At 38.4% G+C, this 24460-nt stretch overlaps 1 protein-coding gene across 1 annotated transcript in view; it reads left to right on the top strand.

The window, feature by feature from the left end:
* rxfp1 (relaxin family peptide receptor 1) overlaps window positions 1-24460 on the top strand; it is a 96007-nt gene that overhangs the window by 69857 nt on the left and 1690 nt on the right. The window contains exons 4-17 of the mRNA XM_030783766.1: window positions 9815-9898; window positions 11836-11941; window positions 15363-15434; window positions 17435-17506; window positions 17876-17947; window positions 18155-18226; window positions 18401-18469; window positions 18861-18932; window positions 19544-19615; window positions 19912-19983; window positions 20181-20252; window positions 20971-21042; window positions 21486-21715; window positions 23912-24322. Coding sequence (XP_030639626.1) covers window positions 9815-9898; window positions 11836-11941; window positions 15363-15434; window positions 17435-17506; window positions 17876-17947; window positions 18155-18226; window positions 18401-18469; window positions 18861-18932; window positions 19544-19615; window positions 19912-19983; window positions 20181-20252; window positions 20971-21042; window positions 21486-21715; window positions 23912-24322 — 1548 coding nt within the window. The remainder of the gene's footprint in view (window positions 1-9814; window positions 9899-11835; window positions 11942-15362; window positions 15435-17434; window positions 17507-17875; window positions 17948-18154; window positions 18227-18400; window positions 18470-18860; window positions 18933-19543; window positions 19616-19911; window positions 19984-20180; window positions 20253-20970; window positions 21043-21485; window positions 21716-23911; window positions 24323-24460) is intronic.

The following is a 24460-nucleotide window of genomic DNA, read 5'->3' as shown; positions in this document are numbered from 1 at the left end:
TTGGTGTTTCTAGAGCCAAAAGCTCTTGGCTCCTTCAGCATGGTACTTACTGCTGCTTTGATTACTAGCTGGGCTTTGTCTCAGTGTCTTACTGACATAGCAGAGATTTTGTATGTTTGGTGTAGAGGAGGAGAAACCCGCCAGTTCTCCTATTCCCAGACTACTCTCCTGTATGGGTGGCAGTTGACGAAACTCTTTCTCTGTATTCATGTTGACACTGATCACATCTGTCACCCTGTCCCACCTGCACAGCTGTCATTATGCCGTCATGTTGTGGAACCTGCCTTGGAACTACAACAGCTCAAAAGAGGAACCAATTTTTTTTTTTTTATCTATTTTACATCTGGTTGTATAGTGTCATTTACGATGACAGAGAATTAATGAATCGGCACATGCAGTTTACCACTGAAAAACTAGGGAAGTTTTATAATGTGATGTACAGTTTACTGAAAAATAAAGTTACAAGGTTGTTTGTCTCATTCATACAAGGTTGTTTGTCTCATTCATACAGTCATCTGTTTATTTAAACATGTATTTATTCACTTGTATTGAAGAGGTGTGTTTACTCTAAATTCAGGCTTTTCACTCTGATTTGCATGTCAGCCTCCCATAGAGTGAATAAGGCAGTGGAGATGTCTTTGTGAGTCTGACTGCAGTAGAGCCAATACATACCTCCATTTTTTTTTTTAATTACACTCACCAAACACAGTACATCATCTATTGTGTGTCCAAGCTTTTACATGAATAGGCTAAACCACCCTGAGGAGAAGCTGCTGAATAGTAGAATTGGGCGTTTCAGATCAGAGCTGGGGGAAGCATTGACGGGCGCTCAGCTCTCAAGAAAGAGGGTTTGCTCCTCCAGATAAATTCAGTAGTTTTGTTTTTTCCATGTCATATTTATGCTCACAAATTTTATTTCATACTAAACTCACACGTTGCATTTGCTTATGAACGTTCATCATACGTTATGATTGCTGTCATGCCAGCTATTTACTTACTAGTTTGTTTGCTTGCTTGTTCATTCATTCATTTATTTAGTGACTGTGTCACTATGCAGCACCACACAGGGTATGAAAATGTTTGGTGGGAGGGGGGCAGGCATGCCTTCTTGCCTTCCTGTCTTCTCTCGGTCTTCTCATATATCTATCTGGGTAATTTTTCCTCCATCTCTCTGGTCTCCTGGGTGTAGCATCAGCCAAGATGACGGGCAGGTAGCACAGTCCTCAGCATTTGAAGGGCAGATTTCACATCTCTTTATGTAATTGTTGTACCACTTCTTCTGTTGAGGAGCAGAGTGCTGAGGTTAGTGCCGTTGGCTGTAAAGAACAGGTAGGAGTCAGGTATGTGGATAATGACTTTTCAAAGTCATCAGGTCTGCTGTGCTTTTCACAGAAGATTTGTCGTTGTGGAACTGTCATGTTGGATAATGGATAAAATGAAGGCAAATATGCTTCCAAGATTGATATGCCTTTATGTGGTCCTGTATTCATAACCATACCATAGGGCAACAATCTATAAGTATCCAGAAAGCCGGTGCTTCAGTGCGGAAAGGTATCTCTGTCCCGTCCACATAGATATCCTCTTTACATGGAGGACTGAAAACTGATCTGAGGCTGGAAACTGTGGTCAGTTTTGGGTCTTTCACTGTGAAAGTTATTCAATGAGAAAAAGCCACCGAGTACCAATGACAGATGATTCATCTTTTTAAAAAAAAAAAAAAAATGACTGTCAGTCTCATTTCCTGCAGACACTGATAGTAACTGTGAGCAGGAACTGTGAGGGTGACTTGGAGCACCCCTAAGGATGGAGCCAATGAGACTCAATCATCAGTGTCTATGGTTAAATCAGTTTTTCAGATCTCAGCTTAGTGGTAGCCTGCACGTTTCTGAGGTCTCCATCCCAGAAACGTATAGTAACACCAGTGTCAGTTCTCATGTCTCTGGATAGCAGTTAGGCCTTACGGATCAGAGAGAGATTAAAGTATACGGGAGCCAGCATGCAGCCCGACTGATTTCATTGTGAACGCTGAAAGGCATTGACCTCTGTCCATTAACATCTACCCTGTCCATCATTCTTGTGTGAAGTTGGCGGATCATGTCGAAAAAATTTGGCGGGCGGTCAATTTTTTGAGAAACATCCCACAAGAGGTCTTTGTTTACTGTGTCAAATGCCTTTGAAATGCAATAAACAGGTCTAGGTGACACGGTCTGAATTATTCAGCAGTAGAATCTGTCCTCTCAGGATCTGCATTATAATTTTGGAATAATATGTTCACTTCTTGGTCAGGGTTAACTCATCAGTTCCAATTCAAGTGTAGAAACAGAATTTGAATTGAAAACTAACTTGTGGGAAGAAAAGGAATAAAACTGGAATTACAGTGTAAAATTTAATTCCATGAATTTGATTATGTTCACTGCAAGTCCATTTTTTAGCAGAGAAGAGAGATCCTTCACTCTGAACACAGTTTGATTGTTCTGAATCTTTGAGTGGAAATTGAGTAAACTGATACTCAAATATTTAATTCAGCAATTTCTAAAATGTAAACTACATTGTTAATACAAATAAAAATTCTTTTTTAACAATTAGTGTGTGACACGGTCACATTGTAAAAAGTTATTTTAAACAAGTAGTAGAGTGAAGTAAGACTACATACTCATCTAATTTTAAGTTATAATTCATTAAATGGCAGGAGCATCTCTTAAAGAACAACTAATCTTAAAACAAAATATCTTAACATGAAGAACGAGATAGAAAAGAACACATCTACATTGTTGTTTCTCTTTGTGTTTCGCTGTAGAAATACCATAGCACTAATTACATCCCCTAAAACAGTATAGAATATTCTATATATGCATGCTACTTAAATGACCTTGCACTTGTCAAAAGAAATTGCATTATGTACAGTAAGTAAAACTAAAAGTATGGCCAAGTCACCATTTAAATGCTGAGAAATGTTGAAAATGAAATACATTCCATAAGACATTTGGCCTTCAGAATTCTTTCAGACCAGTTACATATGTATAAGATGAAAAATAATATTCACATAGAAGTCTAAATCACAGAATGTAAAGAAATAGCATAAAGGCTCTGAAGTAGCCCCTAGTGCCACTGAACTCTGTCCTCTTTTCATATGACTGTGATTTGTGTACTGTAATATTTCAAAAGTGTTTCATGGGATAAACACCAGAATTTAAAACGAAATTGTTTGGGCATTGATCAGTTCAGTTAGTTTGGGGAATTGGTCTTTTGGCATTGGGAGCAGAGTCACAGTGCCAAGGTTACAGCCCTTTCTGTAAATAGGAATCCCTAAGACCAGCATAACCATGACAACATTAATGAGCATGTTGGATAGCTACTGCCAGACTCAATTCTCATTTTAGACAGAAAAGAGGCACTAAAAATAAATTATCCCCTAAAACTACTGGATTAAATGTTTTATAAGCCTTTATTTGGTCATCTCCAGACCTATGAAGAGTATTGACAGAAATATTTCAAATTTGGCATAAGCCTTAGAATAGCAATGATACTAATGAGACAAATAGTAATATTTGGCCAAGTAGCCATCAAAGAAACACACAGAGACATCTCACATGGCTAGCCATTAAGTTTACTAGCACTCATTTCACTGGATACAGCATTATTAGCATATCCCTGGTTTTCAGTTTAGCGTTTTGGCTTGCATTTGAAAACTTTAGTAACTTCATTCACTTGATACAAATATACATTTTCTCCTTCTCAACCAGTTACCTTACAGACTGTTTACGGTGTCAAGTTGATCGTTTAATTAATGGCATCATGATATCACACCCAGAGCATTAAGCAGCCCCCTAACCTGATCTGCTTTTTCATTTTCTGTCTTTTCTGTGTATTCTGTATGTTCTGCATTCACCACCTCTAATCACCAAAAATACGTTAATTATATTCTCTCCATTCAAAAAGAAGCTCATCTACCACCATGCTAGTTGATAATTAAAACTTCCCAATCTAAACATACTGATCAACAATATTCTAGTGTTTTCTAGGCAGTTCGACTGAGTTCTCTGATTTGGACAGTTCAGGGTTTACGCTTTAAATGAGACCAAAGGATGTGAACTCTTTGGCTGCCGCTGGCTCAGTCATTCCCTCCGAGCTTTCGGCTTTATTATCAGGATGTCACAGGCCTCCTCTGTGTAACAGGACACAGCATGTGCACAAGAGCATGCTAAATCTATGAGCTCTAAAGCATAAAAGCAGAAAAAAAGTAATCTGCAGAAATAAAGTGAGCACTGAGTGAAACAGTCAGATAGTTCTAGCAACAATATCCAGGGGCCTGTTCCATCCAGGAACAGGCTTCGAGTAATTCCTGTAAACTGCTATTCAGTTCAGTTTGAGTCAACATATATCTGTAGGGCTTCTCCATTACTGTACTTGGAGGCTTTCTAGGTGAACAGTTTATAGCTTGTAGAGTTAAATTCATTTTCCGCGACGGTCGAATTCAAAAAAAAAAAAAAGTATACTTCAGCAAAATTCAAGGCTAGCCATGTTGCTTGCCTTGGTCCTTTAAAAACAGAGAAGAATTATGGTACTCTTCTCCCTGGACTTGAATGAATCTGTAGTTTAGTAAGACAAAGGAGGGGCCAGAAATTGATTTTATTGCCTGCTAGTGTTGTAATGACAGCGCTGTAAAATAGCAAACTCTCATGAGCAATGGGAACACTGTCAGTGTTAATTAGGATAAAAAAAAAAAAAAGTACCTCAGGAAATTTTACGTTGAATAATCAAAACTTGCCAATTTGCTGTATACTACTTTTTCTGAAGTTATTTTGAAGTGAATGATCAGTTAACCGTATTTATTTTGATTGTCTTTTACATATTAGTTTTTTCATTCACTGTCATTAATACATTTAGAAGTCACTGATGACACCACTATTGGTTGAAAAATATAATGGAATTTCATTGAACTAAATTCTGCTTCCAATAATTCCAGCTCTAGTTCAAACCTACCAAGACCTGTTTCAAATCGAGTTCAGTCCTGCAAAGACTTCAATTGGAACTAATCACCAATTCTCAATTCCATTCAGAATATGCCTCAATCCCAGTTTAGACACTGAATCTTTGGAGTGTAACCTTGGGTAGGACCTTGCAATAGCCTGCAGTTCTTTCCCCTTGCAGCTGAAGCAGATGGCTGCTTTTGTCACCCTTGTGTTTATGGATGGTGACACTGTTGGCATCCCTCCTGGGAGAGGCACTCCTGATTCCATGCCTCTGTGGTGTACTGCCACTGTGCTGTTTTGCAGAGTTTTCTGAGGACCTCTGCTCGTATGATGAGAGGCCCTTGAGATTTATAGATCTGTAGGAACTTGACTAGCATTTTGACCTCTGTGCGTTTTTTCAAGGTCATCACCACTTGGCTATATAGAGAGTTCTTTCCCTATTAGCTGGGGTAGGTTAATTTAGCATTTTGTGAAAGTGCTTTGTCCAGCACTGCTTTTTTTGTATCTTGACTTGGATAAGTTCTGTACCACCTGGAGACTGATAGGAACCTGATAGGTTCCATAGGTCCATAATGGGATTCTGCTAAAACTCTTTGTCTTTCCTGCTTTCATAAGATTGTATTTCTCGTGCTTTTGTGACCCATCATTCATTTGACAAGGTTGAGGGTTTGGCATGTGCTTCACTCCGAAGGTCCTACCACTGCTTTATTAGTGCCTGTGAGAAGGGGTTTATTGAGTGTTGTTCTGTGTTCTTTGTGCATTTCTTTGTGCAGAGGAGAGGCAGTGTTGTCAGAGTTCTCATCAATCCAGTCCTGGTGATTTTTCATTTTGAGCTCAGCAGCGTGGGCATGGGCTTTGTAATCTGAAAACTGAGAGAAGAGGGAAAAGGAGAGAAACAGAGAAAGGGTATGCATATCAGATTTTTCTGAATGTATTCCCTTGTGCTAAATGAAACAAATGAGCCAGTGTCATCCATAATGGTGCTGTAATGCCTGTATATGAGCAACGACAGAATTTACCTCTGAGTCTGTGTCTGTGTGTGTGTGTGTGTGTGTGTGTGTGTGTGTGTGTGTGTGTGTGTGTGGGCTTGTGCTGGAATGTGTGTGTATTTTTATGTGTGTGTGTGTGTGTGTGTGTGTGAGAGAGAGTAACTGTGTTTAAATGAAGGGATCAGCTCTGTGTGAGTTGTAGGTGTTTTCTGTAGAAAGGGAATCTATAGTGTAGACTGACAGTTACTGACCACAACCAGCTGCCTGTAGTTGTCACTTGTTTATTTATATTTGTTTGTCTAGCAATTAATCTTGTCTTGTTCGGAAGTAATGAGGCCTACACTGTAGAGTTGTAAACAAACATAGGTACACCTACATATTTATAATTAAACAGGTGCATAATATATTTTCTCACTGTTTATTTTGTTGCTGTGTTCAGCACTGTAAAAATGTTTTGAAATACATCACCAGTTAGATGTGCTCCTGTGGAGTACACAGGTATGAAATTGGACAACACAACTAAAATGACCAGAATATAGCTTGTTGTGTTGAAGCTTTTGTGTGGAGATGAAGGCTCTGATTAAGTGGGGCACTGCAGAAAGACTTTTCCATAATCACAGTACTACAATGCTCTCTAAAAGGTAAATGGGTCAGACTGAACATTCACAGCATAAAAATAAGCAAGCACATAATTATCAGATCAAATATATATACTCTCCTTTACAGTACGCTCTGTTTTTGGTTACTAGATCATTTCAACAGAATTCAAAATTTCATAGACATTTCATAGACAATACCTACCCAGCTGGGAGCAGTGGTGACACGAACAATACTCTGCTATGGCCTCAAGATCAAACTATAAGGCCTAGTTATTTCACCCAAGACTAATACTGGTGAAATATTTGTCAAGCCATAGCTATTAATGAGCTTTTTTTTTTTTATTAAATACCTAAGATGCACAGCAGATTCATTCAAGCATAGGCTGAGGAGAGATTTCCAACTCAATGGAGGTGAGAAGGTATAAATGAAACAAACATTTACTGCTTTACTGATGGTCCAGTGAGGCTATAAAGTAGATTGCCTGTACCATTTGAATGTCTTGCTAACTCCATGCCACATGGAAGAATCATAAGCATTCAGATGACACAACCAAAGCATCAAAGGGAATGGAACTAATCCTCAGGAAATTCTAAGAGGCTAAATGTATGCAGGGTCTATATGATGATTGTAATAAAAAGATTCAGTCATAAAAGCAGGCAGGAATCTAAATTAGTTGCATGGTGGTGTGCCTAAACCCTTTATGAAAGCCAGCTGAGGATCCAGCATGCCAATAAGAGTGCTGTGTATCTCTAGGCTACCCTATTAATATGTTAATAATTTTATTCTCACCATTTAATGCAGAGAATCTGTTCCTTCTTATTATTATTATTATCATTATTATCATTATTATTGTTATTATTATTATTATTATTATTATTATTATTAATAATAATAATAATAATAATAATAATAATGATAATTGTTTTTGTTTGTTTGTTTTTACTTCATATGTTTTGATGAATTGTCACTAATTCACAAATGGAGTTAAATGACTCATCTCTGTGAGTATGGAGCCAATTGTCCATGCTGGCTTTGCCACAGTTCTGTTTGGGCAACTTTTTATGACTTTTCAGTCTTTCGTGACAGCAATTATTTTGAATTTACTGAGTCATGAATATTGCGGAATATTTACTTATTTTTATTTATTTATTTGGTGAAGCTAGTCAGTGTAGCACTTGTTTAGTTTGTGTGAGTGAAAATGATAATATTCAGGCATAGGTTTTTTTTTTCCCTCCCTTATATGATGAAAAACACATCCAAGCCCCGTCGGTTTAGGGTGCTGTTTGTAATGATATCTCGGTTTACTGGGCGCCTCCAGAAAATTGAAATTCCAGGAGAGAGCAAAGGGAAATTGTTTTCATGGATGCAGTGCAGTTGGTTTATGATGTCTATAAATAGCAAAGATTAAAACAGGATTTGAAATAAAACTGTGGTAGACCCCTGTTGTGTGTTTTTTGGAAGAGCTTGATTAGATGCTAAAGTTATTTCAAAACTTTCAGCGGTTCAGTTCAGGCATCTCACTCAACATTTCCAATTTACTGATGCGTGAAATCAGTCATTTTCGTGAAATGAAAAGGATAATGCTAAAATCAAATCTAATCTTGGGACATTACCTATGAGATGTTTCACATGTGCCTGTGTTCCCATTCAAGATAACACAATTAAGACATCATTAAAAGTCTTTAACAGCCTAGGACTCTCATTAAGACAGTTTGTCTTCTTAACCACCCTGGAAATGGGTCCACAAGTTGTTTTTTCCAACTATAAAGGAGAACACATCTAAATTTGTTGGTAGATAATGTTTACATTTTGACTTTCATTCAAAACATTCAAAATTACATTATTTCGCTAAACAATGAGAAAACTGCTGTAATGAAAATTTGCTCACTCATGTTGCTTACATGGATCTCTCGTTGTGAAGACCACCAAACCTACCCACTCCCAAGCTCGGAAATGAGTCGGTATATTTATGAGAGTCCTATAAACCCTCTGCCTTCTGGTCAACTTCAGAGAACTGAAGACTATCTCTCATATACATTTCTCATCATGATGTCTCCCCGCTTAGATATTCGGAAAAGAGTCATTGCATGAAACTGAAATACATTCAAATACATTTCAAGAAAACACACTGCTATTCACTTACACGGTCCATGGAGTTGGGCTCTTGTCTGATGAATTCAGTGTTTGGGGACACTACAGGCAAGCACAGCTCCTAGCCCACCAGCGATGAGTAATACGATTTGAAAGGGAACAAGTCACCCTCAGTCAGGCCTCATTATATGGCTTCTCAGAAGAAGAAGCTCATTCGAGCAATTTGATTAATCATCAGCATAGCAGGTTAGTTGCTCCACTGGGTGTAGCCATTCATAATGTCAGCTCTATGATAGACTTTAGGGAAAACTAATGGTTCAACCGCTAAACACGCTTGCTTTGTAAACCTTAGTCTGCAACCCCTTGTTGATGCCTCAAGTTTTTGATAGACTGATGATGATACCTCCATTCTACAAAGGGATGAAAATGGCGCGACGTCCCAAATGTCCGGACTTTCAAATCACAATTAGTAAGCTGTCTTTCATGACAAGACTAGCCTACATCAGCTATGCATGTGTATCACATTGTCCATGACTGGATTTCTATTGAACAGAGTTTAACTCTGCTGTCTTTTTTTTTTTTTTTTCTTCAGCGTCGTGAGTGATTGATGATGTAAGTGTTGGGGAACTTGCATCCTGACAGTTCTATTTGTTCAGGCTGTCAGATGTTTGGGGCATCAGCAAGGGGAGTCATCAACAAAATGCCACTTTTTTCAATGCTGATTGATTCCCTCCCTTCCTTACTTGTGAAGACAGAAGTTAAGGTCAAATCAAGGCACAAAAATATATCCATAAATTTGTAGCCACTCTTGAGAGAGACTGAAATAAAATTAAAGAGCACTGACGTGTTTGTCTGTGTGTGAGTGTGTTTCCTAAAGTTTTGGGTTTTTTTTTTACCATAGTCAAGACTCATTTATCATTCCATTGATATCATCAGATGGTACCTTTACCACCAAAACTGACTTTGCCTGCTTTTTATTTATTTATTTAATTTTAATAATTTTAGAGATAGGTTTCCAACCTTATTTCTCTTGGATGCCAAGGTCTCCTACTGTGATAATTTATTGTGCCTTATCTGAAAGAAAAAAAAAAAACAGTTACTCACCCAGGAAATTTTTAAATGGACAAGTGTAATTTTTTTCTTTCTGTTTTTTTATTCAAGGAGACAACAACGGATGGCCTCATCTGTTTGACAAATACTTTGGCATCCCCACTAATGACCTTGGAACCAAGTCGAATGCATGTTGTGAGTATTCTGCTCAATAATTCATCCAGTAATATTGCAGTATCTGCTACAGGCCTGTACAGTCTATGAATTCTGTTTATTCTACTACTTTGGGAGTATTGTTTAAGAAACCTTTCAACTGGCTTTCTGTTGTTGTTTGTTTTGTTTTTTAATTTATTTATTGATGCAGTCAAGCATTTTGCCCTTAATTATAGTAAGTGAGATAAGAGATGGTAAAAGACTGCATCAGAAATTGGGATGTCTATAAGTGTTTTTTTTCCCCACGCTGGACTGGTCATTACAAATACAGCAATAGATCTATTAGTGGTTCTGAATATATCTTAAAAAATTTTAATGAGCTCATACAAGCACAAAGTGTGATCAGTTGATATTTAGCAGGAGGCAAAACTGAGTCATTTTCAGCAAACGCAGTGTTACAACAGGGACAGCTACACACGCCCGCCGCATGCACACAGACACACACACACACACACGCGCATTTCATATTTGTTCACACTGTTCATATTTGTGTTTTGCCTTGCATTTCTTTTCCTGATTGTATGGTTTGCAATTTTTGCATTTCTAGAATTAATCTCGGTTTCTTGAAGTTGTGTCAGTGCTATACAGAAATGTGTTTCTGTCAGCAGATTGAAGAAGAGTAGCTGGGATTGAGCTCATTCTTCAGAGTGAAAAGCAATGTGTTACAATATAAATGGTATTAAGCCACATTTGGACTGGGACTGAGGTGCAATTTAACCCCAGTTAGCCAGGTCAGCCCCCTATTACAACAAAAGTGCTGGATAAACAGCCAATTAAAAGATTGCTTCTCAGATGTCATTAATTCTGGTACTCTTCTCATGTCCCCGTTACTTGGAATTTCACCTCTCCCAAATCCTAAAGGGACTCTTAATCAAAGGAGATTCAAAGCTGAGTAGATAGATTGTCTCTATGTCCTTTTATTTGTTTGTTTGTTTTTTTTTCACATGCAATTTGTTTTAGAATCATCGAACTGAGACCAACTAGGCCGCCTGATGTCCCCAAAACTGTTTACTGTGAACTTTGATTTGGTTTGGGATTATCTCATTTTAGTCTTTCTTATCAATGTCTCCATGTCCTGTTTGTCTTTAAATATGTAAAGTTTGTCTATAAAATACATCTGTCTGAAAATCTTATTTGGACAGAGTGTAATTTGCTGCGGTTTTCTCTAGATGGATCCAAAACTTTGTTTTTCTTGTAGAACGATTTGATTTATCCAACTCCAATAAAATGTTTCTTGTATGTCATACTGTTACCAAACTATCGCTGAATTATTATGAGCAATGAATTGGGCTCAAATATATATTTTTGGAGAAAACATTATCTTGTGCGATCTGAAGTGTTTGTAACCCTATTTGCATCCTTTCACAAATAAATTACCTACGGTGGATTTATTGTTCTCAGGAACTATATAAGGCAATGCACTTGTCTTCACTACAAAATCCCAGAGGGTCAAACACCCCATGTTCATTAATGCATGGTTCCAGCAATTCAGTCCTCTAAATGCATAATGCTCTTCCAAACAGATCCTTATTCGTTCTGTATCTGACACGAAACACTAATGAATTGGATGCTAATTTGCCTCTAGCAAGCTCTTAATTAATGTTGCAAACAGACCTCTTCAATTAATTATTAACTCTGACACAGCGAAAGGGCAACAACTTAAACCACTGAGATACAGTGTGAAAGGTAGATCATGGTTATGATTGGTTCGATGTGCTTTAGCACTTGCATTCAGAAAAAAAACAAATTAATATTTTACTTCAACTAACTAAAATAAATTAAGATTAGATTAAACTTAAGTGTTGCCATCGCCCAGTTCTCTTTGAAAATTATTGATCTGTTCTTCACTGAACAATGTGTGTGTGTGTGTGTGTGTGTGTGTGTGCGTGTGATGACTGTCTCTGTCTTCTGCGTTTCAGTGCTTGGCGTAGTCCCCACAGAGTGCCAGTGCAGAGACCTGGAACTGGACTGTGACGGTGCACACTTTAAAGATGTCCCCACAGTCTCTATTAACGTCACCATGATGTGAGTTCCTCCTCCTGTGGCAAAAGAACAGTATGGGCTACAGCCCTCTGCATACACATGCAAGCCTTCAGATGGAAGTGACACCTTTTCCTTCTTTTGTTGAGCAAACGTTTCGATCCCTGCATGACAAGTACCAAGACCTTTTTTGTTGCTGAATAATGAATGTTTACTTTAGTGTAAACACAATGCCTACTGGGATTTGGCACATGCCCTTTATGGATCTGCTGTCAGCTGTAGCAGAGGGTTTGTGACCCTCAAATGTAGCTAAAAATGATATAATACAATTTTATTTGTTCTATTATTATAGCAAAATGTTATTCCCCTTTTCATCTGACAGGGTTGCCCGCACAGGAGTTTAGCATTTCAAACAGGACGCCAGGCATTGCTTGGGCCTTTGGAGACGCCTACTTCAGAGATTTGGGGTTTAGTGACTCACTCTGTAGCTGTTTTTGAGAAATTTATTAAGCCACTCAGCTGAACTAAGTTCATTTTGTGTCTTCCTTGCTTTGTAATTTAACCCTTGAGAAGCAACCTTCTCGTTATCACCTATCATTCCAAACATCTGGTTCACTGAATTGATTCCGTGCAAGAGTGTTGTTTTTGTGAAGACGGAAAAGTTTTGTTGCATTTTGGCCTTTTATCGACACGACAAAGGCATTTTCGGGGCCTGAAAGCGCAAACTTTTGAAACCTGGTTCCAGAGTGGAATCTTTTGAAAACGCAACCCTTCCGTCACCATGTAGACAGGCGAATACAGAACCTTTTCAAAATGATGATGACATGACCTCCCTCGCACCTGGCTATTTATGTTTATGTGGTGCTCTTCTGTGGTTACACCGCACCTACTGGCCTGGCATACATACTACAGCGTTTTTACTCATGTTTGCGAATCCGTGTCGACGAGGATGAGTTTTTAAAACGTTGTCGTATGAATGCGAAACTTTTTGAAAATCGTCATTTTCAAAACATTCCGTTGTCGTGTGGACAGGGCTTAAGCTCAGGTATCTAGATTCCCCTCATCAAGTGTTTGTCTTTTATGGGACTGCCCACACTCATGGATTTAAACTGGTTTCAAATTCTACTTTTGTCTACATGCTGAACTTCTATGTGCAGATTTAAGTGTCTGGATACCATGTTTTTCCTCATTTTTTGAGATCTCTGGTTGAACCCACTCAATCGCTCGTTATCACCTTGTTATCAAATGCTTGTTATCAAAGCTGAATATTTTTTTAGGATGAACCAAAAGAGTGTAACATATCATGCCTATCTCACTGATAGGCTTTTGATGTTTTTAGTATTTTCAGAGAACAAGAGAGAACTTTAATCAAGGGACTAGCAAATCACTACCTATTAAAAGTCTGTAGATCAAATGACTGTGACCAGTCTGAAAACTAGATGCTTCAGACAGATTACTGTGAATTAGGGTTTTGCTGAGTTCTCAGCTCCTAGGCACATAGAAGATTTTTTTTTTCACTCATCACTGAAAATGCTGTCAGTAATACCGAAGAAAAAGTGAGAGTTCTAAGTGCGAAGGATTTGGAATACTTGTTTTGCTTGAAAGAATTACACCATTTACATAAGAATCTGTATCTCTGATTTCCTTTTGCTTTTGTATTGCAAAAAAGCACTGGTCATTGCAGGACTCAGCCAAGAGAAAATTGCTACAGTGAGGTAAAGGATGGAAAAGTGGGCTCTTTGAGTTGTTCTGTATATATATAAAGAATATTTTCTTTGGATCGAATCCATAAAATGAAAAGGGCCAAAACAAATGGAGGACTGACTGCTTCTAGTCAAATTGTAAAAAATGAGAAGGCATATCCAAGAAGTTAGAAATTAACTGACTAAAAGGTCTCTAAGTCAAGCATCAGATTACCTCTGGTGGTAAGTGGTTATATAACCAGTTTTCAGTGCTAAAATAAATCAGCGCACACCTGAGTCAGTATAGTTATGAAAACCGAAGAAAACAGTCCTTCCTCACAAGTAACTGTAACATCGTAGATGGAAAACTGACATGAGACCGACATTATTTCAGATGACTAGTAAACATTTCAGTCAACATGGCTGTTTTTCTTACAAAATATGAAACAATTGTTTCTTCAGCATTTGGCCTGTTTTCCATTTCAGGTAGGCTTTGGATAGTATGATATTTTGGCAGAACAAAAAACTCTATCTAAAAGAATTAGATAATAGGATTATCTGTAATTATGATCACTTCATGTTCCTTTGAGAATTACCTTGACACTAGTGTTTATTTGGCTTATCCCTTTGTGAGACCATGCATTCTGTGCTTGGTAGCATAAATCAGTATTGCAGCTCAAGTGTCTCTGTGTTCAGATTGAATATTTATGTACCTCTTAGCAAAGAACTAGTTCTCAATCAAGATTCAATTTCCTGTATAGCATTTCCATTTTATTTGTTCCATTCATTAGTATGCTGCAGTCTGACAGGGAAGCCTTCCCCTTGTGATGGGCTTTCAGTAATCCAGAGAGACAAATAAGGTAGAAGGAAAGTGATAGCAAAGTCATTCTCACATCTCAGAGAAAACATCAGGGAGCGATCACATGCATCTCAATAAATTTGAATGTCATTACTATGTTTACCACTGTCCAACATTCTGAATGTTTTTGGACAGAGGATTTTATATATTGACATGGCTTTTTCTGAACATAAAGCTTCTTAACTTCCTCAACATGCTCATATTTTTCTCATTAATCAGAGTGTTTTATGTTTTGATACCACTTAGAACTGAGCTGAAATACACTCAATTACATTGATATTATTCATTAATTGCTGGTATTGCAGGACTTCGACTTATTTTCAAGCTTTAAAACTGGGTGAGTGATTTTACATGAAGCTGTAACAATTGTTTCTCCCACTTAGTAGATTATGCTAAAAGAAAATGGAAAATAAGATTTTGTAAAAAGTCATATAAAACAACTGATTCCTGGAAATAAACATTCTATATCTGTGATTTTTGAGTAACTTCCATTTTTCGGTTTTCTGCAGTACTCCCATCTTATGGTACACTTTACTGCATACCAAGATACATCAAAAATTTAATCTTGAGGAGCGTCGATGTTTTTATAGCAACCCCAGCAAGAAGGGTTTTTTTTTTTCACAACCAGAGGTTTCATTGAAGTTCTTGTTGGTACAACTTTGAGGTTTTTAGACACTTACTTTAAACACCATGAGTTTCCACAATTGGGCCGTATGCACCCTGAGGAGGTTGAGGGAAAGGATTTGTGCTTTATGTGCTGCACAGTAAAAATGAATATTTCTATACCTCACACACACACACACAGACACACACACACACACATACATGCACACACCTTCTTGACTTATCATTTTGTCCTTCTCACATGCTGAATAAATCTTTCCATGGCCTCTGATCTTCCTGTCTTCAATCTTATCTATTACAGGTCTCTGCAGAGGAACCGACTGCGGAAACTTAATGCTGACATATTCTTTAAGTACCAGAGTCTTCAAAAACTGTAAGCACCCTGAAAGGAAAGCAGCTGATAGATGTTTGGTCTTCATTTCACGGTGTCGACAGTATCAGTGGTGTGTGTGAATGCCATTGCGCTATTATCACACATTCTGTTTGGTCTCTCTCACTGAAACACACTAAAGCGTGACACCCTTGCTGTGAAGGGCAGCAGCACAGAGATTAGTCAGTCCCAGTGGAAATGGATATGGATTGTACCTGAACGAGGATGAAGGCATTTGGAGATGCGAGAGAGAGAAAAACCCTTGTTGCTCATCACGCTCGTGTGTTTTTGTTATTGTGTATGCCGTGTTTAGTTTCTGACACAGAACCACCTGAAAGTAATAGCGCAGGATCTTTTTCTTTTTTTGGGGGGGGGGGGGGGGTGTGGGTGTGTTTGTTGATCAAGTAAGAAATTTGCATTTTCAGTTTATATTCTTTGTTTGCAACTCATTATAAAGTCCTTGTGTCTGGCTAGTGTAACCTGGCCTCGTATTTGAAGTCCCACCTCGCTCAGAGAGTATACTTGATGTAGTGACAAATAGAAGATCTGTTATACATACAAAACTACAGCTCTGAAGAGATGAGACAATCCAAGGAATAATAAGAAGAACTCTCAGCGACCAAAATAGACATTAGGACTGAGGCAGAGCTGAGCCCAGTAAGTTTACACGAGTTTAGTAGGGAAAAAAAAAAATAAAATAAAAAAAATATCTCTGAAATGATAGCAGAATCCATACGGAAGAAGGAGAGAAGCAATTAACATGTGCAGAGAAAGCAAATTGACATCATGTAATTATGGATTTGGAATGAGTCAACAGGGCTTCTGAGGGAGTTTAGTGATAATTTAATGCATGCACATCCATTTAACTGGCAGCATACACACGATATGTTCTTATAGTAATGGTTTTGTGATTAGCACGATGATGGGAATAAGAATGTGAATGAATGTAAATGTTACGATTGTTCTGCTACCATTGTTTGCATGGTAACCATCAATAGAAACACCACAACTAAGATCTAATAATTATCTGCCCTCACAAGCATAGGGAAATGGATGGTCTGGTTAACAAAATGTACACTGACATGTACTATAAGTGTCATTTGCATAGTCATTTAATTCCCCATCAACAAAGAAATGACTGCAAACACAAAGGAAAAAAAAAAGGTTATTTTGTAGATTCAACAACTGTAGGTTAAACATCAAGGAATGTAAAACATTGCTATTGCATGTTGACACAAAAGTCCTGGAAATGCCTACATTTGAAATCCTGTTCTCCTGAGCAATATTATTATGTGACATTGTGATCACTGTTATCAGGATCAGCATAAACATAACAGCTGCAGATGTCTGGAATCTCAACCTGACCTGATGCCTCTCACAGGATCTAGTGTTAATCATATACGGACATATACGGAGTGTCCACCATCCACAACACACTGAACCAGACAATCATTGTACTGCATAGCACAATTCTGTGCAAATATAGAACAATGTAATAACAAACACTATGGAAATCAGTGGGGATGTGTTTATTGTTGACTTGACTGGATGAAAAAACACATGATTCTCAATAATCAGAAGCGGGCTGGAAAAAAAAAAATACTGTCCATTAGACTGATTCTAAAATGTTGCCTTCAGCTCCCTGAATAAGCCTGCTCACTAACCTAGAGGGAGGAGAGAATTTTTAAGCTTTATTTGATTTATTTCTGTGCAGAAATGCTGGATTGTTCTAGCAGCATGTAAAGGCATGAGCTTTGGGAGTAAACATGCACTTCCTTTGATGAGAAGCTGTGTTAGCTCCAAAGGCTAATTGCTTTAGTTTAGAGGTTAAAATTGTAGTAACACTATTGGAGAGTGAAAAAGGCCCAAATCAAACCTTAAATAATTGCCATTTCTACTCAAATATGGGATTTTTATTGCTGCTTATTGCTAGAGCTTGCTGAGTGCTGTATATATTTACATAACATGACACCATGACTTCTTCTGAACTTTTCATGTTTCAGATACCTCCAGCACAACCGAATCAAAGTGGTGAATCCAAACGCTTTCCGGGGCCTTTATAATTTAACAAGACTGTGAGTGTTCATTTTGACATTTACTACACCTCTTTGATCTCTTCTTACTCTATTCTCTATTGAATTCTACCGCTCCTTTTAGACGGGAACAGCGATGATGTGACACCAGTCCCCTCTGGTAGTCTGGATACGAGCCTAAGCATCCAGCTTGGTTCTGTCCAAGTGTATGTGCTAGGGTTGTGTTTGCCACTTGTTGTTTTAAGCGTCCTGGCCAAAGACCGAATCTCGTTGCCAGAAATTCAGGCTACGCTGCGGGTCTGCTTGTTCATTTGTTGTCATGTTTCAGTTTTTTGATGGAGACCCACAGAGGATAAAAGGCTTTGGGGATACTTTATGAAAACATTTTTATTTCTTTTTCCTCTCTCATAGATATCTCAGCTATAACAGAATTTCAGTATTGATGCCAGGAGTGTTCCAGGATCTACACAAACTGGAATGGCTGTATGTGTACCCCTCAGTTGTTGTATTCATTTCTACGCTAATTGATGAGATGGAACCGCTCCATCATGCATCTGATTAAATGAGCTTGAATCACAGGCTATGTCTTTCACGCATCAATTTGTATAACCCTGAACCCTGTGTTTAACAAAGCACCTCGCCTTTGCCTTACTTTCTGCTTAATGAGCCTTTCTTTTCCTCCTTTTGAAGGATTTTGGAAAACAACAAAATCCATCATGTTTCATCTCTGACCTTTTCTGGCTTGCGATCTCTTGTGCTTTTGTGAGTTTTCTCCTTATAGCTGGTTGCTATTTTAGTGGTTCTGTTTGGCAAGTTACTTTTGAAATGTAAATGATATTTTTAAATGAGTAGATGAGAAGGGGTTTTTTTGTGTGTGTGTTGTATGTGCGTCTGTGTCTGTGTGAGCTATCTTGATCTGTTTTTAATGGGTTGCAGGGTTTTGTTGAACAATGCTCTCACTAAGCTGGATGACATTTGCCAGGAGATGCCTAAATTAAACTGGCTGTAAGTACATCCTCTAAACAACACAGCACACACATTGTAAGATCTTTCATCTGTAGTTTGAGTACATTCAGAATGAACAGAAAATGTTGTCATTATTGAAATGTTCTCCAGTGATGTAATTCCTCGCTGTGATAAAATGTTCATTTCTGAGTTGTGGTTGTATGGATCGTTAAGATGTCCAGTCAGATGTTATTGGGAGACAGCTTGAATCCCATCATGTATTAATCCATAATTTTGCTGGATGCATGGTAATGGAGATGATTATGATGGTTATTTGATAACATCAGTAGAACTGATTGTTATCTCTCTCTCTCTCTCTCTCTCTCTCTCTCTCTCTCTCTCTCTCTGTGTGTGTGTGTGTGTGCGCGTGTGTGTGCGTGTGTGCTTGCAGTGACATGGAGGGGAATCAGATTGAGAGTGTAGGGAACGTGACCTTCTGGTCATGTAACATGCTGACCGTACTGTGAGTCCATACACTGCTTTCCACTTGTATTAGGGCAAAACTTTTACACAGTATCAGTATGCTTCTCAGCACTTTTTGGTAATGAAATGAATGAAAACGCCCTTACTCCATGTGCTTACCAGTTTTCTTTTCAAATCTCAAATCTGGGAAAAGAAGGTCAAGCAGCATTTCTTGATGCGAGTGTCTTTTTCTACATGCTTGTACTCTCCTTCTTTTTTTCTGTGGCCAGTGATGTGCAGAGAGCAAGGTGTCACTTTTATGTTTCGTACACCTTTCGAGAATCTTTCAATTTGGACAAATAGCACAAGATAACATTGAAATGTTAAGGTCAAATAAAGGTGCTAAACTATCTGGGCATAATCTTTTGGAAATACTTGTGGCAGAATCCTTTATTTTGTATGAGGTGCACTTAAATTTATTACATTTTTGTGAACCAACAGATAACTTAGAGCTTTATAGATGCCTATGACATTTTTTTTTAGTTCAAGGTAATTATGAACAAGACTTGATATATGTTTATTTATTTATTTAATTTTGGTAATCCAATCAGTTATGGTTCCAGCACATTCATTTTTAAATTGCTTTCATACTTTCCTCTTCTTTCATGCTAGTGTACTCCAAAGGAACAGAATTAGTCACATCCACGAGCAAGCTTTCACCCTGCTTCGCAAACTTGGCGAATTGTAAGTTGTTAACTATTTTGATCGCATACCATGACATCTGGTCAAAGTAAACACAGACCCATATTTTTTATGGTTATTTCTGACCTAATTTATGGCATGTTTGAGAAGGCAAATGAAGCCCTCTTTAACATGAACATGCCCAACACTATCGGACTAAAAGCTTCACTGCGCTGATCTAGAAATCATCTTTATTATTCTTCAAAAACTGTTACACTCAAGTGATGAATGAAGGTAGGAGATGCTCATCCAAACCAGTATTAATGCAGTGTGTGTACATGTAAATACACTCTCCACAGAGACTTATCAAGCAACAGAATCCAGGCAATTCCTCCTAATCTGTTTGTTCATCTTGAAGACCTACTGCAGTTGTAAGTCAAAATCCTCTGACAGCATCTATACTGAGATCCTGTTATTCATATTCATGAAGCTAACTCAAAAAGGAATGAAGTGTATACAGCGGCTGTGAAATCAGTCAGTGTTGAGTTTTAATGACTGGGACTGCAGAGTACACGTGCTTCTTTACATAACTTCAAACTGATCCAGTCTCCCTTTCCCTGCACTACAGGAATATTTCATACAACCCTATTCTCAACCTGCAAGTGGACCACTTTGACAACCTGCATAAATTAAAGTCTCTGTGAGTCATTTGCCATTCTATTTGATTCATGTTTTTTTTTCCTTTGATTCATGCAATGTTCGAATTGAAAAGATGGCATTTATAAATACTTTTTGATTTTGTAAACACTTACACAATCAGTGCCAAAGTAAGGCTTGTTCTTTAATTAAACAACTGAATGAACGATCTAAATTAGGATTAATTATTCAAATAGTTTCTGCACTGGGTTTTTCTCTTGGCTCCTGTTGTGTTCAGTATTCAAAGTTTTCAAAGAAAGTATTCAAAGTAAAATATAGCAAAGTGAAGGCACCTGAGCTGTAAAGACTGAATGTTTCAATCAACAGTCAGCCCTGTCTTCCCTGGGGCCCGGCACGAGCTCTGTCCTCATTCCTTGTGCTATATTATCAAGAAAAACATACATCTGTGTGACACTTAGGAGAGAGGAGAGCTGCAATTTCACTAATGCACTGGTTATGTGTACTCTCTGTTGAGGACAATGCTATTCCTTCAACACACACTGCAAGCACAGCCTTCTGTTCACTTCACTAGAAAAAGAAAAATTTTGTTTTAGGTCACACATCAAAGATTTTCGGTGAAATTCTTTGCCAAGAAAAAAAAAGGGAAAAAAAGGGAAAGCCACAGAAGGAGAGAACAGTGTTGTAATGTGAATAGCATCATGCTAATAGCCTCAGGCTTTTCAGGAGTAACAGCCCTGTGACAAAACCTTCTGTTTTTGCAGGAGCATTGAGGGGATAGAAATTGGGAACATTCATAGGCGTATGTTTGAGCCCCTTAAAAACCTGACGCACATGTAAGTGATTTTTTTTTTTTTTTTTTAATATATGCATCTTAGTATTTCTTCGAAAAGTCCACTCCACTAACGATTTGGCTGTTTTTTTTAGAATCTCTAATGAAGTCAGGACTGAGTCAGGTATTAACATCTGCTGGCCAATCTATCAAATGCTGTAAAGAAAAAAAAAAATCAGAATAAGAGCCGATAGCTGCCAGCGAGTTCCTAGTGAGATGTGATGAAATGAAGGAAGTGGAGGATATTAATTGAATGCTGTCTCCTTTCAGTTCTGCTCCTCAGATAAAACACTGCTTCTGCCATGTGCATTTTGTACTATAGTGTATTAAACATAAATCTTTGATTTGGATTGACCTTGCGTGTTGCCTTGTTAATTGTTATTCAGCTTTAGTGAACTGACTCATAAAATAAGCTAATCCTCATCTATTTTGTTCTCTTCTGTTCAGCTACTTTAAAAAGTTTCAGTACTGTGGCTATGCTCCCCATGTGCGCAGCTGCAAACCCAACACAGATGGCATCTCGTCTTTCGAAGACCTGCTGGCCAACATTGTACTGCGAGTCTTCGTCTGGGTTGTCTCTGCAACAACCTGCTTCGGAAACATCTTTGTGATCTGCATGCGCTCCTACATCCGTTCAGAAAACAAACTCCACGCCATGTGCATCATCTCTTTATGCTGTAAGAGCACTTTCCTGATCCCTTGTGACACTTAATTCCATAAACATAAGAGATTCCTAAAAAAAATGTTTTAGATGTGCAGTATATTAAAATATGTTTGCTGCTGATAGCTTTGTGGTATGTTATGAGTCATATTCATTGTCTCCTTTCAGTTAAAAAAATAATCTTACAAGAAACGGAGTCTAGGGCTGAATCCATCCAGCTTTTTAGAAAATATTGTAATGAGTCCTACATGAATGCAACATGTATGCTGTTACTGTATTTTGTTTCAATACTACCTCCTGTAGGTAGTCCTCTTTCCCAGAATTTCAACTGTGACTCATTTGGGGGGGGGGGGGTTAGCATCAAAACGTTTTCATGAAATAGAAATCCTTGATATGTTACATAGTCGTTCAAGTGTTCTTAGAATCGATTATAGAATTACAGAACCCGTTCTAAGAGGGCATGGCTAGAAGACCTAATGAGAGCAAGAAGCTTTTTACCCTCAGATGGTCTCTGATATACATGATGAACTTTAGAAAGTACATTCTACCATCCTTTTTCATGGTCAAACAGCTGGAAGTTGGCTGTTCATTGCGCTTTGCGAGCAAATTTGAACTCTTTTCAAAGCAGCAGTCTCCTTCCATGTTTTCTGATACACTTGATTGATGCATAGATGTAACAGACATGAAAGTGTGCACTTTCCATACATTCTCATGCCTTGGTAATAGCTAGAAATCCCTTGTGGTGGACAAACTACACTTGATCTCTCTGTGCATGGCTTCATCCCAATTTTTTCTCTCATTTACCTTAGTGTAACCTTTAGTGTAGTTGTCTGTGAAATGAAAACAACACTTTGACTTTCTGCACTTTGACTTTGTGCACTTCTGATATATATTTAATTGTGCCAGAATCAAAAAAGTCATCACAGTAGCTCAGCCATTTGTGTTTTTCCTGTTCATGTTATATCAGCTGGAAAGTGTTTGCTGGAATAGGAAGAGGGGACATCATGTAAAGGAATTCCTAAAAGCATCCTCTTTGATGCCTATATGCTTTGCCTCAGTGAGATATTGTCATTTATTATTCATTTGCTGAAGCTAAGTCAACACCCATCGTCCACTTTCAGCTCTGCGGGTTGTGTCAGTGAAAACATGCCATGCAGAACATTGACCAAACCCTCTGCCATCCCCTAAGTGCCAACATTTTCTCACTTGACAAGCGCTCCATCAGAGTCACCATGAAGGATGACTTAGGTAGGGCTTCAATGTTAAGGGTCAAAATCCCAAGCAATTTTGTACTTAACTCTTCCAGAGCAGCAACTTTAAGAAAAGGAAAGCCAGATACAGGACTAACAATCATGGCACAAGATAGGACAGATCTTAGATCCTTGGGTACAAAACAATGGCAAAGGTATTGCCAAGTCATGTGTGCCAAAATGGCAGATCTTATTGGCAGACACACTTATGACCATGTTTAGTCTCCTTTTTTAGGATTTTCTTTTCTTTTGGGGGGGGGGGGGGGTTAGAGCCTAGTTGCTTCTGTCCCCTGAGGTGAACAAACTTTACCCCATTCAGTGCAGACAACTGTTAAAAGGTTCCAGCTTAGCCACGTATGGAGAGCAACAGCAGGAAGGAAGTGGGTCACATCCATTGAGTCGTGGCTTGATACTGATCATCAAGCCCCACAATGGCTGTGTGCTGTATTTCAAGTTCATGCTTATTCATCAAAGGTTTATATGTAGCCAGATTGTTTGACCTCTTTTTGCTTCTTTGTTTGTATCCTAACCTGACTTCTGTTAAAACGGTTGACTTCTTTAAAGCCATACAGCAAACTGTACACGACTACATTGATGAGATACAGCGTCACACTGACAAACAGATAAAACAGACAATCTGCAGATACCCAAGGTTCTAATTAAGCCCTGATAAGGTCTTTATATTCTTCCAAGCATTTGTTAGTGTTTTATATGCAAACGTACTTGTGTGTATGTGTGTGTGTGTGTGTGTGTGTGTGTGTGTGTGTGTGTGTAATAGCACCCTTTAATTCTTTTGTATAATTCTATTGTAAAATATTTATACTATTTTAACTGAGACCAAAACATAGAGAAATAGAGTTATAGTGAATCATTGCAGAATTATTGAAATAGACTCTTTACCATAATGCTATCATACCGTAAGAGGGGATATTGGTAATGAGGACTGTATACTCCCTGTACAGGTGCTGATGGCCTGATGGGTGTTTACCTCTTCATGATCGGAGCCTATGATCTGAAATTCCGGGGTGAGTATAACCGTCATGCTCAGGCCTGGATGGACAGCGTGGCCTGTCAGGTGATTGGCTCTCTGGCCATGCTCTCCACGGAGGTGTCGGTGCTCCTGCTTACGTACCTCACGCTGGAGAAATACATCTGCATCGTTTACCCGTTTCGCTACCTGACCCCTGGACGACGACGCACCGTCACCATCTTGGTGGCCATTTGGATCCTGGGTTTCATCATCGCCTTCCTGCCTCTTGTCTGTAAGGGAGCTTTCCGGAACTTCTACGGGACCAACGGAGTGTGTTTCCCCCTGCACTCTGAACAGCCCGAAACCACAGAAGCACAGATCTACTCCATTGTCATCTTCCTGGGTGGGTGGCCATAACACCATGACTTAAGTCCTCCTTTGTTTTTCCTAGGAGCATTTTCCAAATTAGTACCGGGGCTGAGGCATTTCAAGGACTTTGTCACAAATGGAAAAAAAAAAAAAAACAGATGATGCTTAAGAC

The sequence above is a fragment of the Chanos chanos genome, chromosome 1 (genome assembly GCF_902362185.1).
Source record: "Chanos chanos chromosome 1, fChaCha1.1, whole genome shotgun sequence".
In the NCBI taxonomy this organism is placed as follows: Eukaryota; Metazoa; Chordata; class Actinopteri; order Gonorynchiformes; family Chanidae; genus Chanos; species Chanos chanos.
This window is presented reverse-complemented; position numbering and strand designations above follow the sequence as displayed.